This window comes from Patagioenas fasciata, chromosome 6, assembly GCF_037038585.1.
Source record: "Patagioenas fasciata isolate bPatFas1 chromosome 6, bPatFas1.hap1, whole genome shotgun sequence".
In the NCBI taxonomy this organism is placed as follows: Eukaryota; Metazoa; Chordata; class Aves; order Columbiformes; family Columbidae; genus Patagioenas; species Patagioenas fasciata.
The window spans coordinates 23,749,666-23,774,350 of NC_092525.1; the positions used below are offsets into that span (position 1 = coordinate 23,749,666).

Here is a 24,685-nt window from a genome sequence, read left to right on the forward strand (position 1 = left end):
ACAAAAACAAAGACACTATCACATAGTTCAAGTTCATCTCTGGCAGCATCAAAAGAGTCAGACTGAAAAAAGAGTCAAATACAGATTTTTTTCATCAGGCAACTAAATGTTTCCAGAATTTCTTTTAGGTGGATTTTCAAAGCAAAGCATGCAGTAATTTCAGCAAGCTACAAAGATATTCATGTCAGCACTTGTGTATTTTGAGTTAAGTGTCACCAATTACTGCTTTCTGATCAAAATTCTGGACTGAAATCCTCTGAAATAAGAGACAACTGCTCCCAAGCCTTCTTTTGCATTATTTTGTCTCAGATTCTTTCCTTCTTTTCTCCTGTCTCTAGGATCACTTGGCACTGAAATAGGGGCACCTGTCCCTGCCAAGCTCACCTGCTGCCCATTTCAAGCAATCCGGAATTTGCTGCAACATCATTAGTATTGTGGCACTCTGATTTCAGTCACGATTGCATTTGGGAGCAAGTGAGAACACCAGAGACCTTAAAGACTTTCAGCAAAGACTTCAGTATTTCTAAGGAGGAGATACTTGACATTTTCCATATTACATTTTTAAAAAAAGGCAGTAGGTATGATACAGTTCAGGGTGGGACAATTTTTATCCAAGTCTACTGAAAGCTCTAGTGAGGCCTGTTCTGCTGACAGCAACACACCAGCTCCAGCCCTGGCAAGTGCTCATCTCTTCCCAGGGACCTGAAGCCACATGTCATGGCTATTTCTGAAGTGACCAGAAGGGCAAGAACTATGGAAACCCTGCAGAACCAGATGGCACTCTAGAACCACAAAAACTGAGCCAGCCCACCTAGAGCGCAGCCAGTCATTTGATTAACACCAAATCAGCGGATGAAGCTCTTGGATCCAGAAGAACTCATCCTAAGCTTGCCCATGTACCGAGAAGTCACAAGCTCTTCCCAGCCTCCAGTTCTGTCTCTTGGCCGCCAAACACACACAGTTTGGTCCCTTTACATACCCTATTTCAACAACCTCACTGCGTTTGGGAAGGCACTTAACCACTCTTAGCTGAGGCACCTGGTGGCATCAATAACATCCAACAACCTGAACTGCCTGCTTGTGTACCGGATGCTGTAGGGCAGGTTGCCTTCTTTTTTTTCTTTAAGGATGGTTTTCCTTTCCTCAACAGATGACAAATTTTCAATACAAATTCAGCAAGGGAAAACTGGTCCAAACCACTACCAAAGTCTGTATGTTGGTGACTAAGGCACGGGGCTCAGAAACAGTTAATGTATCAGTGCCACTAAGCAACCCCTGTAACCAGCCCAAATTCAGTCCAGCAATTAAGATGACTTGGAACAGACTCCAGTTACTGCTATCCAGGGCTTCAAGTGTTATTTCTCAATAACCCTGGAGCACGTAGACGGGTCACATGCACTATGAGGTACGACAGGGGCATTTCACACTTGCAATCCTTATAGAGAATACAGTTAAATTAAACCCAGTTGCCCAGGAAAATTATCAGTATCTCCCAAAGTATGAGTATGCTGTTTCTGTTAACTTTATTTCTGAAAAAGGGGCACTTGGATGTCGCTGCTTGTGCAGAGCTCTCAGGAAACAAAATTCCACTCTGAGCCCCTTTCAGATAACCCCTGAGGTCAGGGTTACTAAGCGACAGAAATATTAACACGGATTTCGCATGGCATTCCCCCCCACAGCGGCCAAAACCACTTACACTGATTTGCACCTGTCCGACAATTTTTATCCCATTTAACGGCAATGTCCACAAGGTTTCAGCTCCAAACTTCATCTGCTTCTGTCTAACACCACCGCAGCTTGTTTTCATGGCAAAGATTAGCCCCAGTTAGCATAGTTCAGTTACGCTGTGCTCAAGAGAAACTGCAAAAGGACCTGTTGTTCTTCAGACTCCTCTCACCACCCCTACTACTCCAGGGAAATGGAGGGAGGTTGAAATGAGCCTCACCACATTTCAGAAAGCCAGGAGGGGAAGCAGACTCGGTATTCTCATCTCACTACCTTGAGTTTTCATTCTTTTCACACCAATCAAGCCAGTGAAGCAAATACTCAGCGGATTACTTCTTTTGTGCACATGCTTTCAAACGCAATTTTGTAATCTCTTCGAGTACTCCAGTCCCCAGTGAGAACAGAGCAGCCAGTTGATTTTGTAACCCGCATTAGTAAAAGCTTAACCAGCACTTGGCCAAAACCACCTCCCGGCACCTCTGCACAGAGGGGAACCAGAGGGTGACGGCTTTTGGGGTCACAGCAAGGATCCGAATCAGTGACTCCCATTTAGCTTGCTAGGCCAAATGCAGACACAGCAGAGCAGCTTTAGCAAAGTAATGATTAATTTTCTGCCGGTTTTCGACAAATTATTTCTGCCTTGAGCTGCTGTTTAGCAGGTCATTAAACTACCACTTGGCCTTAGAATTCTTTAACAGAGACACATAGTGAATGGGGAAACACAGGCAGCTAAATATGTATTTTGTATATAGTAAGCTTGAAGTAGAAAAAGCTAAGAAAATAAAAGCAAAATGACTCTGGTACTTTTTCAGCTTAAGACTAAAATAGGCTGATATAAATACATTTAAATGCAACTAAAGCTGAAGTAAATGCAAATGTAAACCATATTCTATATCAAAATGAGTAAAAAGTAACACAACCACTTCTCTTTAAAAAGAAATCACAAGGGAAATTGAAGACTACAGTTCTCACAGTAAAATTAGCATTTCTGTGCACAAAGCACTGTCTTCCTGTATTTCACGATATCTTTCACAATTTCACAATGCATGCAAAACCCAAGGTATTTCACCATGACTTACTTCAAAAGCTACTTTCCTGCTCCTCTACCGTGCTGTGCTCAAGAGTTAACAGTACCAGAAACTTCACCCTCTGCCTCAGCCAGCAGAACAAGTACATTTTGCTACATCCATCAGGTTAACTGGAAATACTTTGTTGTGTACAGCGTGAGAGAAGACAGCCTTGTCTTGAAAAAGATAAAGCCACTTTTCTAGAAGCCAGATGTAGATAGCACCAGCATGCTGTCAAGGCTTTGAGTCTAACAGGCTGCTTTCGACAGCTTTCTTCCATGCTTAACAGCAGTGCTGAATTTATTTGTTGGTTTTCTAGACTTGCTCTAGCTTGCCAAAACCCACCAGGCTATCAGAAGCTGGGTTAGCCCAGACCAAGCAGCGATGCTTCGAGTCCCTGCGCTCCCGTGCAGTGCAGGATTCGCCCCGGTGCATCCGCACGTCTCAGTGGGGAAATCCCATGGCTCTTTCACGTATTGAACAGCCTCATGATCTTTAATCGGTCCTTTTGGGCATATTGTAGGAGTATTTGGAAGACACCCTACGATTATCAAAAGACTGGTTTCTTGTGAAGTGGGCAGGATGCCACTTTGGGAAAGAAGTGCTCAATTCCTAGCATGCACTGTAGCCAAGTTTGAAAGACTTCTCAGGCAAAAGCTTTAAGTGCACCTGAGATGGACGTTATTAGCCATGCTGTCCAGCCTGGAGTACATACAAACCCTTGCACATATCTGCATTTAGACAAATTCTAACCTGACATTTTAACTAGCCTACCAGGACTATTTTCCAAGGCCAGAGGGGAAAAAACAGGTAGCCAATGCCGCAAAATGAGCAGAAGCAGAAAGTGTCACTCGCAGAAACACTGTAGGAAGTGCTGTGATTCTCAACATCTGAATCCACCAAAGCTCACACTTAACTGAGTACAATTTCACCCAAGTTTCATTGTTTAGGCTAAAGAGACATTTAAAGCAAGTCTAGGAGGAAAAAAAAAAAAATTGTGTTTCTGCCTCCTTGATCTTTAGGATGCCAAGATGATTTGGTTTCTATACTTTATGTATCCACTATAAATTCAGATACTTTCCAAGCTAGAAAACTAAAAGAAATAGTGAAGGATTAAGATCAGAAGTTGTGTCAGAGTTCAGCTTTTAGGAGCAAAGGCTGTTATAGGGAACAGTACCATAACCAGAGAATATCAGAAAGGGCTTTGTTGTAAATACTAAAAGGAAAGCAAAGCAAATAAACTCCTCAGCTACAAGCTGAGAAAAAGTCAAGCAGAAATAAAAATGCAAACTACCAAAAGGTATTTTGTGAGGAAGAGATGCTATAAAGCTGGTTTTCTGTAGCTCTGTTGTTGATTATCCTGCATCTGAGAAGGTGAAGGCTCTGACCACAGGTTTTACTTTAAATAAGTGGAGAGAACGCGGCTGGGCTGGTGATACAGCTTTCTCCTTGGGAGGATGCCACCCCAGTCTCTCTCCTCTTTCTGTCCATAAAACACCCAGAGACAACCAAACTTTGGAGGAAAAACACAAAGCAGTGATAACTAACTACACTGTTCACGGACCTCAACAGGTCACAATTACAGTGATATTAGGTACCAAGGAAGAACCAACTAGTAAATAAGTGAAAATATGAAAATAACTGGTTTTTTTTTTTTCTTCTCAAGAACAGACCACTCCACAGCAGCCATATCGAGGGAAGAGAGAAAAATCTTATAAAATGTTAGCATTTTGGGGATTTAAACAAGCAGAACAGTTTGCACATCACAGACAGAAGGTGGTAGTTAAGGACAAATCTTGTCTGTAAAGCACAGAAGTTGCCAGTAAAAATGCCTTAATCAGATTAAGAGATCTCCATCCAGTGTTCTTATGCACAAAACACTGAAATCACTTGGATAACGCAAGACTCATCAACTGAGAAGCTGAGCAAAGCTCAGAGGAGCGTAAAGGCACACAGCCAGCGTCTGGTACCTTCTGGGAGAGAAAGCCCCAATATCTAAACTGGATTTCGCCTCTAGATTCTCCAGACTTCGTGAGAAAAGTATATAAAGAATTGCAAAACAAACAAACAAATTAAGTGGATTTTAGAAGAACAAGTCAGTAAGAAGAAATTTTGCTCTAGAAGTTCATCGGGATTTTTTTGAACTCAAGAGGGCAAACAGCAAATCTGACTGCTTCAAGTTCTCAGACACACAGAACATCTCTCCTCCAAACATCCAGGAACCGGCAAAACCAGAGCTGGGAACCATTGTGCAAATTCACAGATAGAGCTGAAGCTTTTCTGTTCTCAGGGTCTCAGGCCTAAGAACCTGCAGATGCAGCTACAGTCCATGTGACACTGTTCCTGGTGAAGAACTACAAGTTATAATACATACTGAATTCAGGATGAACTTGTAATTCAGTTTGAAAGTCTGTCAGTCACCATATTTTCCATTTCCCTGCACAGCTCCTGTTCCCTGCCTTCCCTTATTTTCAGTTTTCCGAACAAAGCCAAAATGCCTAAAAATCCAGAACAGCAACACAAAGCATTGTTTAAAAAAAAGGAAACAAAAAGAAAAGTTTTCAACAAAAAAAAATGTCGAGAAGGCAATTAAAGAGCTGAGGAGGTATTGGTGTTTCCATGGCAATCTGGCAGCCGGGAGCCATGCTCGCCTCTCCTCCAGAGTCTTCCGTCATTCTCCAACACTAAATCTTTATCATTTTGAACCTTAAGCGTTTTTTGCCTGTGCAGAAACACTACCCTGATGCTTGCGTGGTGCAGCACTTCCACAGCTGTCCAGAGCGACATCGGAAAAACGAGATGGAGACTCACTGCATGGAGCAAACAGCAGATACACGTATCATTTTGAGATACAAAGCTCTTTTTTCATCCTCATAGCAGTCTAAAAAAAGGACATGTGCCCTAGGAACAGACTATTTTCTAAACAGAGCGATTATTTTTGCCCCTCTCAGATGACTGTGTTTATGATGATATAAGCACTGTTTCTTCTAGATGGGCACTAACAGCCCTTATGTTGGCATGATGATTTCAGGGTGAATTTATAGAAACAGAGACTATAATTACAAAAGGACATTTGAACACAGATGCTTTGGGAAGTTCTTTTTCCCCCCAACACGGATGACATTTCCCAAAGATGTCCCAAAGGAGAGTTAATAATCACTGTATCATTCCTTGGCTTTGCGTTCATTAGCCAAAAGTATGAACTTCAGGTGTAACAAAGTTTCATTTAAGTTACAAATTGTACCTGTTTGGCTTTGCTGTTCAGCAGGTGGAGGTGTTTAAAAGGCACTTAGACAAGGTTCTTGGTGACACGGTTTAGTGTTAGAGTTAGGTTATTATTTGACTCGATGATCCTGAGGGTCTCTTCCAACCAAAATGGTTTTGTGATTCTAGGATTTCCCACCTGCCCCTTGTCCTGAGTCCCAACCCCTCGTCCCTTCTCACAACACAGACACCGGCTTCGGAAATGGGAGAAGCTGACCAGGACCAGAGCACACTGAGGACAAATATCAACTTATTGCAACAGCAGCAAGACACCTAGAATAAGGGAGGAGAGAGGGAGGTAGCTGTGGCCGCTGCCAAACAAAAAAAAAAAAAAAAAAGCAACCCACCCATTTTAGGAGATTCAAATACCAAATGCCGCCAGAGTCGCGAGCCCTCTTTTCCCAGGGATTCCAGTCCTGAGAACGTCAGCGAGAGGATCTTCACGTATTTCTAATCTGACTAAGTCATGCCCTGAAGGAGGTGATGTGAGTTAGCCAGATTCTCATCACACTCCCTTTTGAAAGTGTAAATCAGCATCTTTGATAAGAACAAATTTGATAGACAGTAACACCTTTAAAAGATCAAGTAAAACTTTGTCTTCTGTAAGCAAATCTGTACCAAGGAGACCAGTGCACCACTGGCATTACCTAAAGTCCTCAAAAGTTTCACTGGTTCAAGACTAAAGATCCCAAACTGCAATCCACACATCTAAACGCTACCTCCGCACTGCTCTAGATTAAAATGTATCACATTTGGAAATACGGGCTGATACTCAACAGCAACCTGGTGAAACCGTGCTTAGCAAAGCCGGAGTGTTAACAATGACAGAGGGTAATTAGGATGGGCTTCATTAGTGAGGATTCCTGTTTTTGCCCGATGAGAAGAGGAGCGAATCGTTCACAGCAATTCTCAGGGCAGTCTCCTCCCCAAAGCGCAGGTGTTGCTGCCCCACCCCAGCTTACTGCAGCTTCCACTGCAGCCTTTTGCAAAACTAAAAAATGGCTCGACTGGAAAAGCAAGTTGCTCTAATACACCGTTGGGCTTGCATGATGGGGCAGAGCCGAATAGTCCAAACCATAGTGCTTAGTGCATCCAGGAGCCTCCTATTTATTGACCAAGAGGGCTGACATCAGATACCTGCCCTCTCTTGCACAACAGCATCAAGACAGATGAATATGCACCTGAAAATACCCTTTTGGTGACTTCATCTTTCCCTTTCCCATTAATTCAAGCCACAGCACCCACTCCCGAGAACCAGATGCAGGTCAATATCTCCTGAACAACAGGAATAATTTTCAGCCTAGATTTGGCACCTCTGAGAACCAGCCTTTCTTTAGCACTGGGAAGAGATCTCACCCACAGCGTCAAACGCCTCTGTGGCGTGGGAGGACCTCGGCCAGCCTGCTAGGTATCCATAGCCAGGCAAGTGACAACCAGTGACACCACAGGTACTTCTCTCAGGTCCTGTTGGAGAAGGAACTGGTAGGGCCAGCAATGAGCTGATAAGCTCCTGGTACAAAGGCACAGTTTAATTAGGCGGACATCACATTTAATCTTTGCAAAAACTGTATTTTGCCGTCTTACAGGACTGTGTAAGCCATTTCCAGAAATAACAGTCCTGAATTTATAAGAAACCTACCCTTGAAAGACCCTTTATCTTTCCAGCCCCTTTTGGGCAAAACTGGCCAAAACACAGTCGGGAAATAGTCTTTTTTATTATACACTCCAATTGTCTTCTTGTGACATATTAGTAGAACTAAGCAAGTTGAGTTTCAAAGATGGTTACTGGAGAAAAACAAATTAAAAAAACCCAAACAAACAAAAATCTCAACATTTCTCCCAGGAAACAAATAAGGTCAATTTCAAAGTCAGAACAGATTGATTAACCTGTATCCAAGACAGCAGTAATGGTCAAAACTGCGCAGACACCAGCTTCCACTCCTAATAAACTAAGGCAGTCTATTCCCTAACATATACCAAAGAACAAAATCACTGAAATTATCAGCAGCTCACTTGGTCACGCACTAAACAATTTCCACTACCACCTTCTGCCATTGCCGTGCTCTTCAGAAGTCACCTGAAGAGCAACCCGACCTCTCGGGAGAAAAAAAATGAAGAAAGAACAAGAAGTCACACAAGTAATCAATGACTACTGGTCCTTGATAGCTTTAACGTGCTACAGGGCTGCACGGGCTTTACTCCAGGAGCAGGGCTGCTGCTGGGAAAGGCATGAAATCCATCAGAACCCAACAGTTAAGGCCATGGACCACATTCTCCAGAGCAGCTGTAAAACATATTGCAAATGCCAACATGCAAGAGTGACGAAAACCAGCAGTTTCCTCAGATGTGCACACATGGCTTCATGACGCCTGAACTGATTAACAATTGAAGGAGGAGGATACGCAGAAATTCTTTCTGTGTGTGTAGATATGTCCTCAACAAAGAGGCTATAACGAACACGATGCATAGGTATTTCAAGCAACAGAAAGCGGCAAACCACTTTCCCCCCACATTTTGAAATTAATTTAAAAACAAACAAACAAAACCCTCAAGCACTCAAGCTATTTTTGCAATAGCACATATATCACCGCAGCAAAAGACGACTTCCATTTAAGCTTTCCGTGAGCTTAAACCCCCGGGGAAAGGCAACCCTCCCGCTGCGCCCCGCGGGACCCGCAGCCCCGCCGCTCCCCCCGTGTCCCCTTCCCCGGCCGGTCCGACGGAGGAGGGTGACGCCGGCCCAAGGTTCGATTCTCCCCCGCGACGCCGCGCCAGGGGCGGCTCCGCGCAGCCCCTCAGCCTCCCGGCGAGAAGGCGCCCGCGCACCCCCACAGCCCCTCGCCGCCCCCGGTCACTCACCGGCCGCAGGCTCGGCGCGGCTGAGCACGGCCAGCACCAGGCCGAGGAGGGCGGCGAGCGCTGGCCCCGCTCCACGGGCCATGGCCACGGCCGCTCCCGCCGCCACTGGCACGGCGCGACCAGACGCGGAGGAATCTGCTCCACCGCCGATGGCGCCTACGGCCGCCCCGCGCGGAGGGACACGCTGAGACGCGCCGCCCCCGCTTCCTCCGCCACGCCGCCCGCCACGCCCCGCCCTGCGCCCACCGACCGCCGCCAGGGGGCGCCCGCCCGGGGACCGCGACGGGGCGGGCTGGGGCTGGGGCTGGGGCTGGGGCTGGGGTGGGGTCGGGAGGGTCCGTGGGGATGGCGGGGATGTGGCGGGGATGCGGCGGCGTGGGGCTGACAGCGGGGACAGGCCAGGACAGGGGACTGCCCGGGCTGGGGAACAGAGCAGTGGGGATTGGGGGAGCAGGACAGTGAGGGTCAGAGACAGATGGCCCCCAGGATGGAGGGCACGGGCAGCAGCACACGGTCGTCATGTCCCCGTGCAGTGGTGGCAGCGGTGGCAGCTGCCCACGGCGGAGGACAACGGGGTACTCGGTCTGGCCGAGGCACTGCCCTGCTCTTTGCTCAGGCGCAGGGTGCAGGCAGCTGCCGGGCAGGGATGATGGAGCCTTGCCCAAGGGCAGGCACCAACAGCAGGGGAAACCCAAAACCAGCATTGGCCACTGGAGGTTCACCGCAGTGGGAAGGGGAGCATCCCCAGCAGGTGCATGAGCTCAGCACTCCACCGCTCAGCCCTATGGCTCGGCCCCACGGCTGCTCATGCTGCAAAAGCCCAGGAGGAAACTCGGGTTCCCATGGATGAGGTCTTGGGAGGGCAGCAGCTGAATTCAACCTCAAGGTCCCTCCCGGCCCTCAGCCAACATTTCAAGTGTTAAAAATCCTTCTGCCATGGCTCCAGCTCCCCGCAGACTGAGAGCCCTTTGTGCACAGTGCTGACACGGCAGCCTGGCCCGTGAAGGCGGGATTGTGCTGGGTTTGGGGGAGAGAGCAGGGGCAATGAATAAACCTCACTGTTTTCCCCCTGTAATTCCCCAGATCCTGGAGTTCCTCCCAAGCATGGAGCTGAATGGTCAGTGCCCCAACACCGCTATAATTTTTCCAGGTATGCCAGTGCAGCCTGGGTGACAAATCCCTCACCAGCCCGCACAGCTGCCAGGGTTTCCCATGGCCACTCCCACCCAGTTTCCCACCCAGAGGTGACCAGCAGCCAGTGCTGGAGCTGGCAGACTCTGGCAAGGTTTCCCATAGTTTCCAGATACTTTATTCCATGCCTTGGCCCGCTTTGCCTATGGAGCATCTCACCCAGGTGCGGGAGCTGAGCCACAGCCCCCCGGCGTGGTGAGGGGAGCAGGGTGGTGGGCAGGGTGGCAAACAGGGTGCTGGGCAAGGTGCTGGGCAGGGTGCTGGTGCCTGGCAGAGGGCTGGACATGCTCCAGCACTGGAAGCGATGCCAGCTGAGGGATTAGGAGAGCTGAACAGACTCCATATCCACAGCATCCCTTGTTAAATGGCCCTGGCAATTAGGGAAATCCTGGTGCTTTGGCTGACAAAGGCAGGGAGATCAAGCTCTCTCTGCAGCTTCATGTTAGGAGTCCCACTCCACAGAGATTTTGGTTGCCTGCTCCACAGAACACTCATTTTGATCCCAGCATGTGCAGACTGCTCTCCATCTCCAGGGTTCTACAACTTTCCTGCCCCTTTGCTTCAAAACCAGCCTCATGAGCCGTCACCGCCGGTGTCGGGCTGTAGGTCCCCCCATTCAGCAGGGACCCACTGGGTGCTGCCAAGCGGCTGATCTCCACAGACGGCGTGGCTGGCTGCAGGAGGGGGTGAAGGTGTCCTGCCCCCTGTGGCACTCGCTCTGCTCAGGGGGGACACCCCCGGGGATGGCACCTCCCCGTGTCCCAGGTGGCTCCTCCCTCTACAGTTGGGGGCTCTGACAGGCAGAGGTGCCCGGGGGGGGTTGCTGTGCCCTGCCCAGCTCTCCCCGCAGAGGGAAACTTGGATTTAAACAGTCTGAGGTGCTTTTTGGGTGTTTGTACACACTCAGTGAGCAGTGTGGTGCTTCTCCTCTGTCCCTTGTCCTGGAGGAACTGCCAGTTTCACCAGTTTTGCATTGTTTTTTTTCCAGAATAAATTGTGTTTTCTTGCAGTCACCTTTCAGTGACATTGCTGGCTGTTCAGGCATTCAAACTTCAGCTCCGCCCACACCCTAATGCCTGCCTTACATCTCTGCATTTTACACACTCAAATGTTGCCTCATTTTTACCTGCTCTGGTCTGGGGGTCCTTCTGACATGCTTGAGTCATAGATGCCAGCTTTCTCTTTTGCGAACAGGAGAGCTGGAACCCCATTAAAATGGAAGCTGAGGGTATTTCATAGTTACAACATGTCAGTGGCTAAAAGGTTTGAGAAAAACAGAGAGGCTTGAAACAATATCATCTGCGCTAGCAGCCTTATGCTTGCGTGGAAAATGGCTTTTCCTGTGGCTCATCTGCTAACTCTTAACATTCACATGACTTGGTTTTCACTGTGATTACCTTACCTGCCAGCTAGTCTCGTCTTAAAAAGAAACAGAGAAGTGCAAAGGCATTCCTGCGTCAGGCCCCGCAGGAATGTGCCGGGTGCCCTGAGCTGCCTCTGCTCCCCGGCTTAATCGCCTGGGGAATTTGGACCCTCTGCCCTCTCTGCTGCTGCCCTTGCTCTCAGCAGCCCCTGGAGAATTCCTGTTGCGGATGGAGCCACACAGCTTTTACTCAAGTTGGTCTGATGCATGGTGTGGCCATGAAGCTCCCAAAATGCTCCTGGCTCTGGGGACATGATGGAGTGAGGACTCACCGATTTGTGTCACCCTCCAGGTAGTAGCTGGTGCTGTAATGATGGTGGTGGAGCACCCAGCGCCTTACATCAGCGCGGGTGGCCCCTTCCCACAGAGACCCCAGTGTGAGACAACACACACAAGCAAAAGGCGATAGGACAGGAATGCAGCGAGTGCTCATCAATTGGCCCAGCCCCTGTGGCACCACGCAGTGACCCCCTCCCCTCGGCTGGCACAGCAGTGCCATTCGGATCTGTCCTTTGACTGCCTTTTTTTGACTGTCTCTACCCAGGGCTGGCTGTACAGATGGGAGCCTGCAGCTCTTTCCCCCTCAGTCAGCAGCCACTGGGCAGCTAAAGCGGTGATTTGCAGCAGGCAAACACCCTGCTCTGCTCCTCTCCCAGTGCACGCACGGTCCATCCAAACCACCCCTCCAAGCACCTCTTGCTGTGTGCTGGCCATGGCACCCATTGCCTGTGGTTCCCATGGCAGGTAGGAGCAAAAAAATCAGAACAGAGGCTTCATCCTACTCTTGGGGGACCCAGACACAGCCCCAGTCCCCAGCTGTGCTGCTACATCCTTCCCTGCTCCAGACACAGCTGGCTCCATGTCCACACCGAGCTGGAGACCACTCGAGCCCCTTCTCTCCTCGTTGGTCCCCTCATCTCCCTGTGCAGATGCTGAGGACAAGATGCCATCATAGCTGCCACAGGCTGATGACCATGAATGGGGGACACGCAGCTCCAGGCAAGGTCCCAAGGAGCCACACACACCCCAGGCTGTGTGAGCTCCAGCACTGCAGGGACCCATGCAGGTCCCCACGCAGGTCCTGGTGCAGAGGAGCTGGGGTCACCATGACTCCAGCAAGCACATTTAGTTCTGCTTCTCTATGCAAATCCCATGTCTGTTGCCATTTTGGGGGGCACTGGTGGTGGCACTTTCCGCTCCGGGTGCTGTGTCACAACGCAGCTGGGGAGTCCCATTTCCAGAGAGTGCGGGCGGCATGCCAGGAGACCAGAACGTGCCGGGGCAGCTGGGGGCACCTGGGGAGCACCCACAGGGCCAGGGTGCTACTGGTGGGAGGCTGGCGGGAGGAAAATTTTTAAAAGGCAATGACAGAGGAAACAGGTTTGTCTTCTCTCTGCAGAGTGCTGGGGCTCAGTCACAGGGTTTTTTCTGAGCCATGATTCAAAATCACTCTGGGCCCTCCCTACAGCCCTCAGCCCGGAGAAGGCCCTGTGGCAAGGGTCTGGCAGCCCTGCTGGGGTGTGCACAGGGAGTGGGGGCTCTCCAACTTCTGTTTTACCCCCTCCAGTGGGTTTGTGAGCTCAGTTTGTGACTGCAGCCAGCCAGGAGCAGCCATGTGGGGTGCTGTGGGGCTCAGTGCTGCAGGCACAGCCCCCAGCAAAGCCTGGGGTACCCCTGCAACCACAGGGGACCCAAACAGTGCCCAAGCCAGGGAGAAGGGAACAGGCTGGTGGGGAGTTGGCACAGCTGTCCCAGAGGAAGCAGAGCTGGGGACATGCCTGGGCAGCTGGGTGTGCGGGAAGCATGGGCAGAGCATCCACAGAGGGGAGGTTGTTCCCCACCTCTCCCACTGCTGGCTGTGGGGGCTCGAGAACAGCTGGACCCCCAGGAACCCCCAGAGGGCTCAGGTCTGGGTGATGAATGGAGAGAGGAGGCTGCCAGGGGCCAGGCAGATGCCTCACATCCTGCCCTGGGGCTTGATGAGTTCTTGGGGCTGGGGACCAGCCCAACTCTGTCACCCAGACGGAGGTGATGGGATGATTCAAGGGTGCACTGGGATGGCCTGCAGTGCTGACTCAGGCCTGTGCAAGAAGGCTGTCCCTGCCACCTGAAAAGCCTTCATATTTGGACAGCAGAAAATCGACATCCTCCTTCCCAAAAGGTCACCTTGGCAGCGATGCAGCAGAGCAAATCACAAGAGGGGGGTAGTGACCTTCTGAGCCCCCTAGCCTGGCTCTGCGGGGCATCCTTCCCTGGCCCCAGTGGGATGGAGAGCCCCCCAGAGAGACAGAGCTGCCATGGCCCCACAGCAGCCCCCAAGGGGAGGAGGACAAGAGTGCTTGGAGGCTGAACCCCGAGGCCTGCCACCCTGGCCATTGCTGCCCAGGCAGTCATCTGGCATCAGGTTCCTCTGGCAGATGCTTGCCCTGCTACAGGGATGCTGGCATGGCCCTCTGCACCACTGTGATGTTCACTCATGGCAAAACAGCTGCTAGAAACCACCCAGGGTCAAACTTTCCCAGGGTCCCAGAGAAAAATATGCTGAAAGTGTTTTTTTCTCAAAATCTGCCCAAAAGAGAGCTTTGTGAGTCAGAGGAGCTAGTTCAAAGCAAGGGAAGCAGCTGGTGTCCAAGTAAACATAGAAACCAAAACCCTGTGGTGCCAGAGCAGCTGCTCCCCAGAGCAGTGACAGTACAGAGCATTGCCATGTCCCCTGCCAGGTGGGACTGGGTTTATTTTTGACACCCTGGCCAGAGTACCTTGCCAGCCTTCGCTGTCCTGCCCTCCTCCTCCCCACAGTGCTGTGCCCCACCCATGGCAGGTTTGGCAGCGTCCAGGAACCAGCTCTGCCTGTCTGCTCTCACTGCTTCGCTTTTCCAATGTTCAGGCAAAATGAACATGATCCAGCGCTGGCATGCCTGGCAGTGTAAGCCACCCAGCACAGCCCTGTGATGGCGAGTGGACACAGCCATGCATGGTCCCTCCAGCAGTCACCATCCCCAACAGCACCCCACGGACACAGGGACACCCAGGGGTGCCCAGACCTGAGCTGAGGAGTTGCAGCAGCAAGTGCAGCCACCGCTGATGCCTTTTCTGAAAGATCATGCTTGCAATGAGGATTGTCATGTTGGTGCTCACACAATGAGCAAGGCAGCTCCCATCCCCTTTTCCTTTGCATCCTGTTGCTCTCTGCCTGTATCCCAAACCAAGGGTTTCCCAGCAGCAGTGGAGTTCTGTGAGGTCAAGGAGAGCCTGGCTCTGTCCCTCATGCCCTCCAGGACAGGGAGCTCAGGTGCTGCAGAGGTGCCAGGAACCAGGCACAGGAACCAGGGGGATGCTTGGTGGGGGAATCCAGCTGGGAGAGGCTGCTCCTGAACCTCTGGGGGCAGAGAAGCAGCTCAGGAATCAGAGGATAGTTAGGGCTGGAAGGGACCTCTGGAGACCATCTAGTCCAGTCCACCTGCTAAGCAGGTTCACCTATAACAGAATGCACAGGATCACATCCAAGCACATTTTCAATGTCTCCAGAGAAGGAGACTTCACAACCTCTCTGGGCAGCTTGTTCCAGTGCTCTGCCACCCTCAAAGTAAAGTTTTTCCTCATTCAAATGGAACTTCCTCTGCTTCAGTCTGTGCCTGTTGCCTCTCATCCTGTCGTTGGGCACTGCTGAGAAGAATTTGGTCCCATCCTCTTGGGAACAAAAAAGGGATGGGTGTTGGGTAGGAAATAACTGCTGGGAAGTGTCACTATCCTGCTTAGTGGCAGCACTGCAGCTGCATGACGGGATGAGGTAGGTGGGACAGCCTTGCGTGGCATGATCTGGGAGCCTTTCCACACAGATCCCTGGGTTCACGGGGACACAGCCCAGGCACAGCGAGGCTGCAGGTCTTTGGGGAGGCCAGAGCAGTGCAACGAGGTGGGGGTGCCCTCAGGAGGAGCCCCATTTGCCTCTCCAGCAGCAGGCACAGCTCTGTGTCGTGCATCAGCTCCAGGCAGGCACTGCCATCTGCAGGCAGCGGCTGCAGGCCCAGCTCTGGGCCTCTGCCAGCACCCGTTGTGCAGCACTGTGATCCACAACTGAGCAGCGACCACACACCATGTCACTCACACACCGGGGGCTGCACCTACTGCCCCACACCATGGCAGAGAGCCACGTCCCTGAGCCCACAGGAGCCTTGGGCAAGCTGCTGGTTAACACACAAAGAAACCAGCTACGGCCTCTCCTCTCTTCTCTGAGCAGTGGGACGCAACCTCATGTTCAGCTGCTTTGGGGGGGGTGCTGATAACCCCCAGCCTACACCCCCTTTGCACAGAGCATCAGCAGCACCCCTGCCCTGTGCAAGGGATGAAAAGGGGCTCACTATTTTTAACACATCCAGAGAGATGCTCATGAAGTGCTCCCTGGAGCCTCATGCTGGCCTGCAGGAGTGCTCCTTACCCGCCTCTTTAGGCAAGCGGCTTTCACAGCTCCGTGTTCTGTTAATGCTCACATACACCACGGGGGACACACATCTCACACCCAGTTTATTCTGCTTCATGTGCCCCACATGAACAGCATCACCACAAAACTGTCCCTATAAAAATCTGCCCAGGTGGCTCTGTCCATGCTGAAGGGAGGCCTGCCCACATCCAGCCAGCAGACACACGCCAGCAGGGAAGGAGACCCCTGCTATAACTCTGCCAGAAAATGGCCAAGATAATGTTTTTCAACTCGTTCTGCCTCCAGAAAGGAGCCCTTATCCCAGGTGGCTTCAGCTATGGGGCCTTTACCCTTTTGCGTTCCTGGAAGGAAAGCAAGCATCCTCCGCCATCACAGAAACAAGACAAAAAACTCTACACTGAAGAGATTTTTCAGAAGCGTTTATTTCACTGCTTATGCTGGGGCTGCAGGAGGCAACTGCTCACTGAGCCGCACTTCACTGCAGAAATGACACTCCCCTCAGTCACAACAATCCACGTATGGTCGGTGTCTGCTCCCTTTTCAGCGCCTACATCACACAGACCTATATCACCGGGACATTCATCTGGTAGGGACACCACTTTAAAGGATTAAAAATAATTATAATAACAAAGCAATCTACAAAATAACACTTGGAGGCATCATGCAGAAACAGACAATTTTAGATGATGTGGCAGATCAGATTTACTACGTTTGTTGGTGGACCAGTGCGAATCGCTTCCCTGCCAGTCCAACGCAGTATGGAGCTGGAGAGCGTTCCCGGCAGGACAACAGCTCCTCGTTCCCTACCCAGTAGTAGGAAACACTTCCAGGTCACAGTTTATACTTCCAGAACTGCACAAGATTATTTGCTTGTAAAAGGTGCTGGAGAGTCCTGAAACTTCCTTCTTTGACACTGCCTGCTTCCTCCCGAGTGGCAGACACTTGAGTGCAGAAGAGTGCCTGAGCTGTGGGGTTTCTTTTTTCTCTTTTTTTAAATAAAAACAAAAGCTGACTGGTAATATGTTATCCTTAGCACAGGTGGACCAAAAAAAAAAATTAAAAATAAAACCATCACATTACACTGGAAATATGAAGATTGGCCCATGAGAAATAAGAAGCTGTATACTATTCCCCCATAGTGAGTTTTTCTTCACCTACAGTTTCAACTTCCCAAGTGAGGTAGGGAGAGGGTGACCACGGGAAAAAAAGGTGGTGTTTCCAAAGGATTTCACCGTTGTAAAGTTATCCTTTTGAATCCTTCATGTAAAGTGTTTTTTAAGGAAACACTGCCTTTTCTTCACAACAACATTCAGAGTTTTGGTATTTTTGGTTGTTCTCCGTGAGGGAAAGAGGGAGAAAGAAAACAAGCCTCCCAGAGATAAAATGCTGGCAGTTTTGGTACTTTTGGAAGGAAAGCATAGTTACAAAAAGGAAGGAAATAATGTAGCGAATCTGCAGATAGAAGGGAAAAATAGAGAGTGCTGACACAGTTTGCACTGTGCCCACTCCCACAGCACTTGAATTACACATCTTCTTCACATGGAAACATACTGTCATACACAACTGTCAGGAAAGTGGACACTTAGAAACCTGTAGTTTAATTTTGTAGGAATCAGTAACACAGAAGCCTTTCATTACCCCTCCTAGTATTAGACAGAATGTATTTTAAGGCATAATTTAACAACCATTTCTTCCTAAAGCAATTGAAAGTGTAATGAGCCAAGATGTCAGACACAGAAAACTCAACAATAGCTATTCTGACAGAGGTGAAAGCTATTATATGTATAGTGCAGTATCTGCCTTCAAACAGGGGTGTCTTGTCTTAAAAAAAAAAAAAAAAAAACCAAACAAAAAAAACCCCAGAAAAGTAACTGCAGACCCACATTCTAAAAAAGCAAATGTTGCCAAGACAAGGAATGTTCATTAGAGTCCAGTTCCCACTAGAGCTACTCAACAGGAGGACATACAACGTGATTACGCTAAACCGCCCTGATTGACTGTTCCAGAGTGTGCCCCGGGAGGGGGGCAGAACCGTGGGAGGCCAAACTGTGCAGTTCCCTAGTGCAAACTGCCTCAGAGGAAAAGCCTGTAGTCAACAAGCCTTTACACCTATTGTTAGGCTTCACTGAGAGGTGTAGTAGTCAGGTGCCACCTAACAATTTCAGGACACTCCTGTGAAAGTAATGGTCCTGTGTGGATTCTAATGCACATCCCCCGTGAACAGTGTCCTGCACACATACACCTGCCAGGCTACCGGCTTTCCCTCTTGCACGATGGCAGCTGGCTCACAGCCACCAGAATCTCACGTAGACGATCAACATGATAAAAAACACAGCTACGGCTGCAAGTTTGGCGTAAGTAGAGCGCATGTTCAGGTATTTTGCATCCTGACGGTATTTCTTGGACAAACTGGACAAGTTGTTGGCCTTGGAATCAAGAGCTGTTAAAGGCAAAGGGGAGAGAAGTTAATCAAGGTTAACCCAGCCAGACGTTCTCCAAATGTTACATTAACTGTGCAAGTCTTTCCGGAGCAGCTGGAAGCACAGCAGTTTCACACGGCAGTACGCCCTGTGCCTTTCTGCAGTGCCCTAGTGCTTGTCTTGCTGGGGTGAGAGCTGCCCAAGCTGACGAGATGCTGGTCTCGCCTAAAAGCACCACTACCTGCCAGGTGCTTCAGGAGGCAACTGATCCAACTGAAACACCAACCACGTCCATTGTTTTTCTCAGGAGGCTCAGGGATTCACAAGCCTTTCCCTCCGGTGTGCTCTACCCACCCAACTGATGGAGAGGACAAGGAACCATATGCCAAATATCAGCCGTTCCCTGTACCTGAAAGCGCTTCTCCTCGCTGTAAGACTTCCTCAATGTTGGCCACCATAATCCTCTGCACATCTTGTAGCTCTGTGTTGATGGAGCCCAGGTTCCTCCTCGCCCGGCTATCAATGTAGAGCTTCTTGGTTTTCTGGATGTAGGTATCTGGAACAAGAGGGGGCAATCAGAGGGAACCTCACCTCACACAGAGCAGCCAGGCTGACAAAGGAGTGGGAGCACTGCTGAGACAGCCAGCAGGCTGCACATAAATATTCACTGGAGCGAGGCCAAGAGAAATATGAAGGAAGCAGGAAATACGAATCGAAGGACATTTACCATTTCCTTACCACTTCTCTTGTTCTATTCTCCTGCTCAAAACACCCATTTCTCTAGTGCCAAAAAGAGGCTGAACTGTCAACTCCATAAGCAAAGCTAGAGAGGATCCTGTGGTTGCTGCTCCCTCCCCAGCAAGATGTTTCCTAACTAGGCACAAGGAGAAAGATCTCACCAAATTCAATGAAGGAATAGGGCCTGGAGACTGTTGGCACCTTCTTGCCATGCTGCTCATCAAACTCTGAATGTAAGTCTTCCAGATATGCAAAGGCCAGTTTCTTGGGGAATGTAGCTTCACAGAGGACCAGATAACACACTCCTTTCTCAATGATGTAGCTAGAAGAACAGCAGACAGAGCATTGATTAATCAATTTTGCACCCATCTTATCACACATCACCCTACATACCTTTATTCCTAGGAGGCAATGAGAACTGGGTACAGGGAATTCCAGTCTGCCATGTCTGGCTGAGGTACAAACCTTTCTACAAAGTAATGGCTTAGTTTTCTTTACCCAAAATAAATGTTCTTGTAGCCTCGGACCCTATACCTGTGCCAACAGCCCTAAACTTTGATTTAACTGGAACAAAGGTTGGCCTGTGAATATCATTAGTTTAACAAAACACCAGTAACAAAAGAGTTGTAATTTTGGAATTTGCCATGGGTAAGTATGATTGCACTACCAGCTCTTCGGCTGCCATGTCAGGAGTTCCAAAACGTATGTTGAAACAGGAGACGCTCTTGCTTTGTGATGCTGTTTGGTTTGTTCTGCAGCTGAAGGTGCAGAGAGGTCCCTGTTCTCCCCCTCCCACCACCCCATCCCCATTGCATCTAATTTATGTTTCCTCACAGAGGCTTAGCGCTGACCTTGTTTCAGTGTGAGCTCCAGTGCCCCTTTCAGCACTGAGAACAGGGGCCTTTCATTATAACTCAGTTTAAAAGCCTATTGAAATAAGGAATAAGACAGAACCAATCTTGAGCTTATTTAGGCTTCACTTCAATTGCCTCCTGCTGCACTTTCCAAACTACATTTTCCTCCTCATTTGGCCAATAGGAAAACAAAGGCAACAATATATCCACCAAAACCAAGGGAGTGGAGACGGTAGATAGTCCTGCATACATTTTTGAATGTTTATCTATATTTTTCAGGGTGGAATTTGAATGCTGCTTTCATGTTGCTTTCCTTTGACATTCTGCATAATGCCATTATGTAGCAGTCTAGTTAGCATAAAGATTAACAGTGCATTAAAGAATTGACCCAGTCTCAAGGGCACTGTAATTAAATAGGTAGCTTAAAATTTGCTTAATAGCCACATGAGGCTTACAAAATTACTTTCCCTTCACACTGTTTTTCCAGATATCTCAACAGGTCTAAGCCATTTGAATTAACCAGCCTCAACTTATTTTCTGGGCTCTGGAGTATCCATCTCTCCTGCCTCTACATGGCCTGCATGCAAATCCCACCAGCCTTCAAATAACAACTGATCCACCCCAACCAGAAGCAAGAAACTCCAGTTACTATAATCCATTCCATGAGTGGATCCCCAGAAGCTCATGCTGTTATTCTTTTGTACGTCCCTCAGCTTGGACTGCACTAGTGTGTAAGATTAATCCTACAGCAATAAATCACGCCTCTGTTCTTCCCTTACTCTTGGAGACCTGCTGACAACTTGGAGCTTCTACAAATCATCACCCATAGCTTGATTTAGCCACTGCCATGATCAGCAATATTTGAAAAAGTCTTTTGAAATAAGTAAAACTCATGTCAGACAGGAATTCTGGCAGTATTCCCCGAGAGCCAGAGCAGCGCACTCAAGATGAGAGCAGCCCAAGGAACATCCCCATCAGTACAGCTCTGTCGTCTTGGGCCAGCTGGTCCTGCTTGGAGCTCTCCAGCTGTATTTCCCACCTGCTTTTCTCCTGATGTGACATTAGACATGTTGGATTTAAAGCTGATCTGTCAGCACCAATGAGAGCAAGCACAACTCATTCTGTCCCAGATAGAGATGATTTTGTCAACCTCAGTTCAACAGCAGCACAGAGTTCCTGCACAGTGGGGCTTCTCAGTTTTACACTCCACACTGACTGCTTGGCAGCACACGAGGGGCAGACCAGACATTGCCATTTGTCACTGCTAACTTCTGCACTCCAGATTTCCACGCACTGAGTGTAGCCAGCAGGTTTCTTATAATTATCTTGCATAATTTTGAGAGAGCAGAGCTTTATCCTATTAACAGTGGCAAAGGTCAAAGGTTGTTTTCAACATGACAGGTAACAGCCAATTCAGCCATTCACCAGCCAAAGGTCAGCCACTCACTGTGAGCAATGCAGGCTCCATCAGTGCTTCTGTACCTGCACAGCCACGTGCACTGAGTGCTGCCACTGAAAGGGTGACACAACTTTAAGTTTAAACATCACATTTGACAGAAATCACTTCAGCAGTTGCAGTTTAAGCTTCACACTTCAGCAAGACTAGACTCATCTCTGAACTGATCAAGCTAAAAGCATTCAACACCACTCAGCAAGTTCAGCAATATCCTTAGCCATGCTTGTAACTCTCACACCACAAAACGCTCCGTCCTGGTTTGTGCTGCCCCTCAGCAGTCAGAGCTCTGATGTGGCAGAAAAAACAGATGTGCTGCATTAACAAACAGCACGGCCATCAGTCAGCATTATTTTAGACTAAATCTCAAACTCTCCCATTGCCTCCTCTTCCTGTACTGTTATCACAGTACTTTTCTAATCTGAAAGCGTTCTTTTTATATAGGTCCTGCCTTCATGTCCCACCTTAAAAGAGGCAGAGGTAGCACTTGAGTGCTGTGCAGGAGCAGCTGTCAATTCCTGTGGAACTTGTCTAGGGACTAACTCAACACAGAAGGAGAAACACTCCTTCCCCCGGCTATCTGTCCATCAGGTAACCTGCCTGTTTCTCCAAGACAGCTGTCAAAACATGAGCCTACCCAAGTCCTCCCACCTTGTCAGAACCAGTGACATTACAGCCACCATTAAGAGGCTTCAATCTCCTGGGCCCTGTAAGTGGCACAACTGCCCCAGACATTGCTGTGCTTGTGCTGTGAAAGCAACACAAGCAGGGATTTACAAGGATCTACACAGACTCTAACCCAAGGCTTCACTGCCAGTACCGTTACCCCACTGTAGTGCTACACAAACCTTTAAAAGCAGAGATTTAAAATTCTATAAAGTTTTAACTTCCAGAAAGATAATGATGCAGAGCACCACTTTGCAGTTAACCCTAGCACCAACACCCAAACAGGAGATAGCGATGGCCAGACTACTTTAATCAGAGCCATCCTCTGACCGCTATATATCCCTATCAAAAGCAAACAGAAGCCAAGAGGGGGAAAAAAAAAAAAAAAGATTAAAACAACTCGTCACTGTTATGATACATAAGCCAACCACAAGAAAAGTTGCCCTCAAAACATCATGGCTTTTGCCAAAGACAGCCCTTCCAAAAAAACCCTGTTCATGTCTTTGCTTTTCACTGAATCTCTGGAAAAGGACTGGGCAGGAGAGTTGCTAAAGGGCTCTTGTTTTAGAAGGAGAGACCTCAAGCAATCCTTGCCCTGCATCCAAGGCCATCTCCGACTCACACAGCCAGAAACCCACGCCCGGTCACCAGTGCTGGGGAATCAGAAGGGACCCCACTGCTGGCAGTGCAGCACTAGGGCCAAGCCTGTGAAAACTTGGCACATCCCTGGCAAAACTGCACAACTCTGCCTTGGTGATCTCGCATGGAAGCTGATCTCAGAAACCTCTAACACAGTTATTTCTGCCAATAGCAAAATCCTGACTCTTGGCAAGATCTTAGGCTTGATTAAATTCTCAGGCATTACTCTGCTAGGAAATCACATGTCATGTAAAGAAGCATTTCCTTTTCTCAAACATAAGCTTACGCTCCTACCTTTCACTGACTGTCAGTTCTTCCTCCCTTGACTTGCCTTTCCAGTTCCCTTACTATTGGTTAGGGAGTTAGGGTGTCTGACCTGCACCCTCTGTGAGTTTTCATTATTTTATGTTCAAGTTCCTTTGTTAATGTGCTACTGGAAAAAACTAAAAGTGCTTTTAAGTTGAGAGTTTCCAAATAGTTTAGGAAGCGAGTTAAACACATATTTGGCAACAATAAGACTGAATCTACAAGATGAGAGAAAGCAGTTTGTCAGGTACTGAGGAAATAATAAAATAAAAAGAAAATGAGAGATGTTCCATGTGCTTATAATACACAAAGCTAGTGCACGAAAAAGTACATGCTCACGGAACACAGAGAGAGAAAAATCTTGTGCCAGACGAGCTCAGTGGTACTGCCAGAATGTTTTTACTAAGCACATCTCTTTTTAAAAAACACAAAACTCAGGAAGCACTAACGGTATCTTAGAGGGTGCAAACTAACGGGAAAACCTTACAGGGAAAAGAACCTACACTGTCTTCAGCAAAATCAGAACTATGAACCTCGCTGGAAAAGAAGTGTCAGGCACCAGTGCCAAGAAGTAACAACGCACACGCTCTTCCCTTCAAGCAGCTGTTACACGTCTGCAGCAGGGCTGACAGATGAATAACTCACCCTCTCTCAGGCAGTCCAGTTTCTAACTAACCCTCACCCCAACCCAAAAGCACCTTCGCTTATTTCCACAGCCCGTTCCCGCATCACCCCTCCAGATACTCACTGGAAAGCCATGGCTCCTGCCTCCAGCGTACACCTGGTGGGGGACTGCTCGTTCAGCTTGCGGAACAGCTGCTTTGCTTGGCTCTGGTACTGCTGCAGATCGCGGCCTGACTGAGAAGGGAGAACAGGCTATTGGGCGAGGCTGCTGCCAGAGAAACACCCCTTGCGGTCAGGTAGGGGGGCTCGGGGTGGGGGCGGGCAGGCAGGGGGGTTCCGGGGAGGCCGGGGCTCAGGTCGAGGAGGAGTTGCACAGAGGCGTCTCCACACCCGCCACCACCGGGCGGGCAAAGCTTGAGTAGGAGCCGCCTGACCTATGAGGAGGGAGTTTGTGTGGAGAGAGTTTGTGAGGAAGGGGTGTGAGGGTCCGGCTGGGCCGCCCCCCACGGACACACTGGGCCGGGCCCCCCCCCGCCTGCGCGCCCCCCGAGCGCGCGCGGCCCCACCTGCTCGTCCTCCTGCATGGAGGCGGCGAGCGGCAGCCCGTCCGCCACACGGGCGATCATGGTGAGCAGCACCATCTCCGCGCTCCACTGCGGCCCGTCAGCCGCCTGGCCCCGTCAGCCGCCCGCCCCTGCCACGGAGCTGGCCGGAAGCTGCCACCGGAACATCCGGCCCAACAGCCTCCAGCAGTACGGGCGCTTCCGGCCGCGAGGCAATAAACCGCCCGGGCGGCAACACGACCCATCACTGAGGGGCCGGAGCGGCGGGGAAGGAGCAGCAGAAACAGGCGCGGCTGCGTCCCCTTCCTGGCCACGCCCCCTCAACATGACCACACCCCTCGACATAACCACGCCCCCCGCACTGTAGCACCGCCCACAATAAAACCGCACCCCTCAAACTTTAGCCCCTCCCAATCCCCTGGCCCCGCCCCGCCGCGCCCCCCCTGCCCCCC

At 49.5% G+C, this 24,685-nt stretch overlaps 2 protein-coding genes across 4 annotated transcripts in view; both read right to left on the reverse strand.

Annotated features, from left to right (window-relative positions):
* NOTCH2 (notch receptor 2) overlaps positions 1 to 9,076 on the reverse strand; it is an 86,241-nt gene extending 77,165 nt beyond the window's left edge. Inside the window, exon 1 of one of the 3 annotated variants that reach the window (XR_011739737.1) lies at positions 8,916 to 9,075. Coding sequence is in view for 2 of the 3 variants with exons in the window: in XM_065842487.2 (XP_065698559.2) it covers positions 8,916 to 8,997 (82 nt within the window). In the remaining variant the exon portion in view is untranslated. Of the gene's footprint in view, positions 1 to 8,915 lie in introns of all 3 variants that reach the window. The other 2 variants (XM_065842487.2, XM_071810266.1) reach the window with 2 other exon arrangements.
* Positions 9,077 to 16,374: 7,298 nt separating this feature from the next.
* SEC22B (SEC22 homolog B, vesicle trafficking protein) lies at positions 16,375 to 24,408 on the reverse strand. Its single transcript, XM_065842534.2, has 5 exons — positions 24,237 to 24,408; positions 23,795 to 23,904; positions 19,290 to 19,450; positions 18,800 to 18,946; positions 16,375 to 18,410 (listed from the first exon to the last, which is right to left on the reverse strand). Exons 1-5 carry the CDS (start codon positions 24,309 to 24,311, stop codon positions 18,256 to 18,258), a joined length of 648 nt encoding a protein of 215 aa, XP_065698606.1. The 5' UTR covers positions 24,312 to 24,408; the 3' UTR covers positions 16,375 to 18,255.
* Between the last annotated feature and the right edge of the window lie 277 nt (positions 24,409 to 24,685).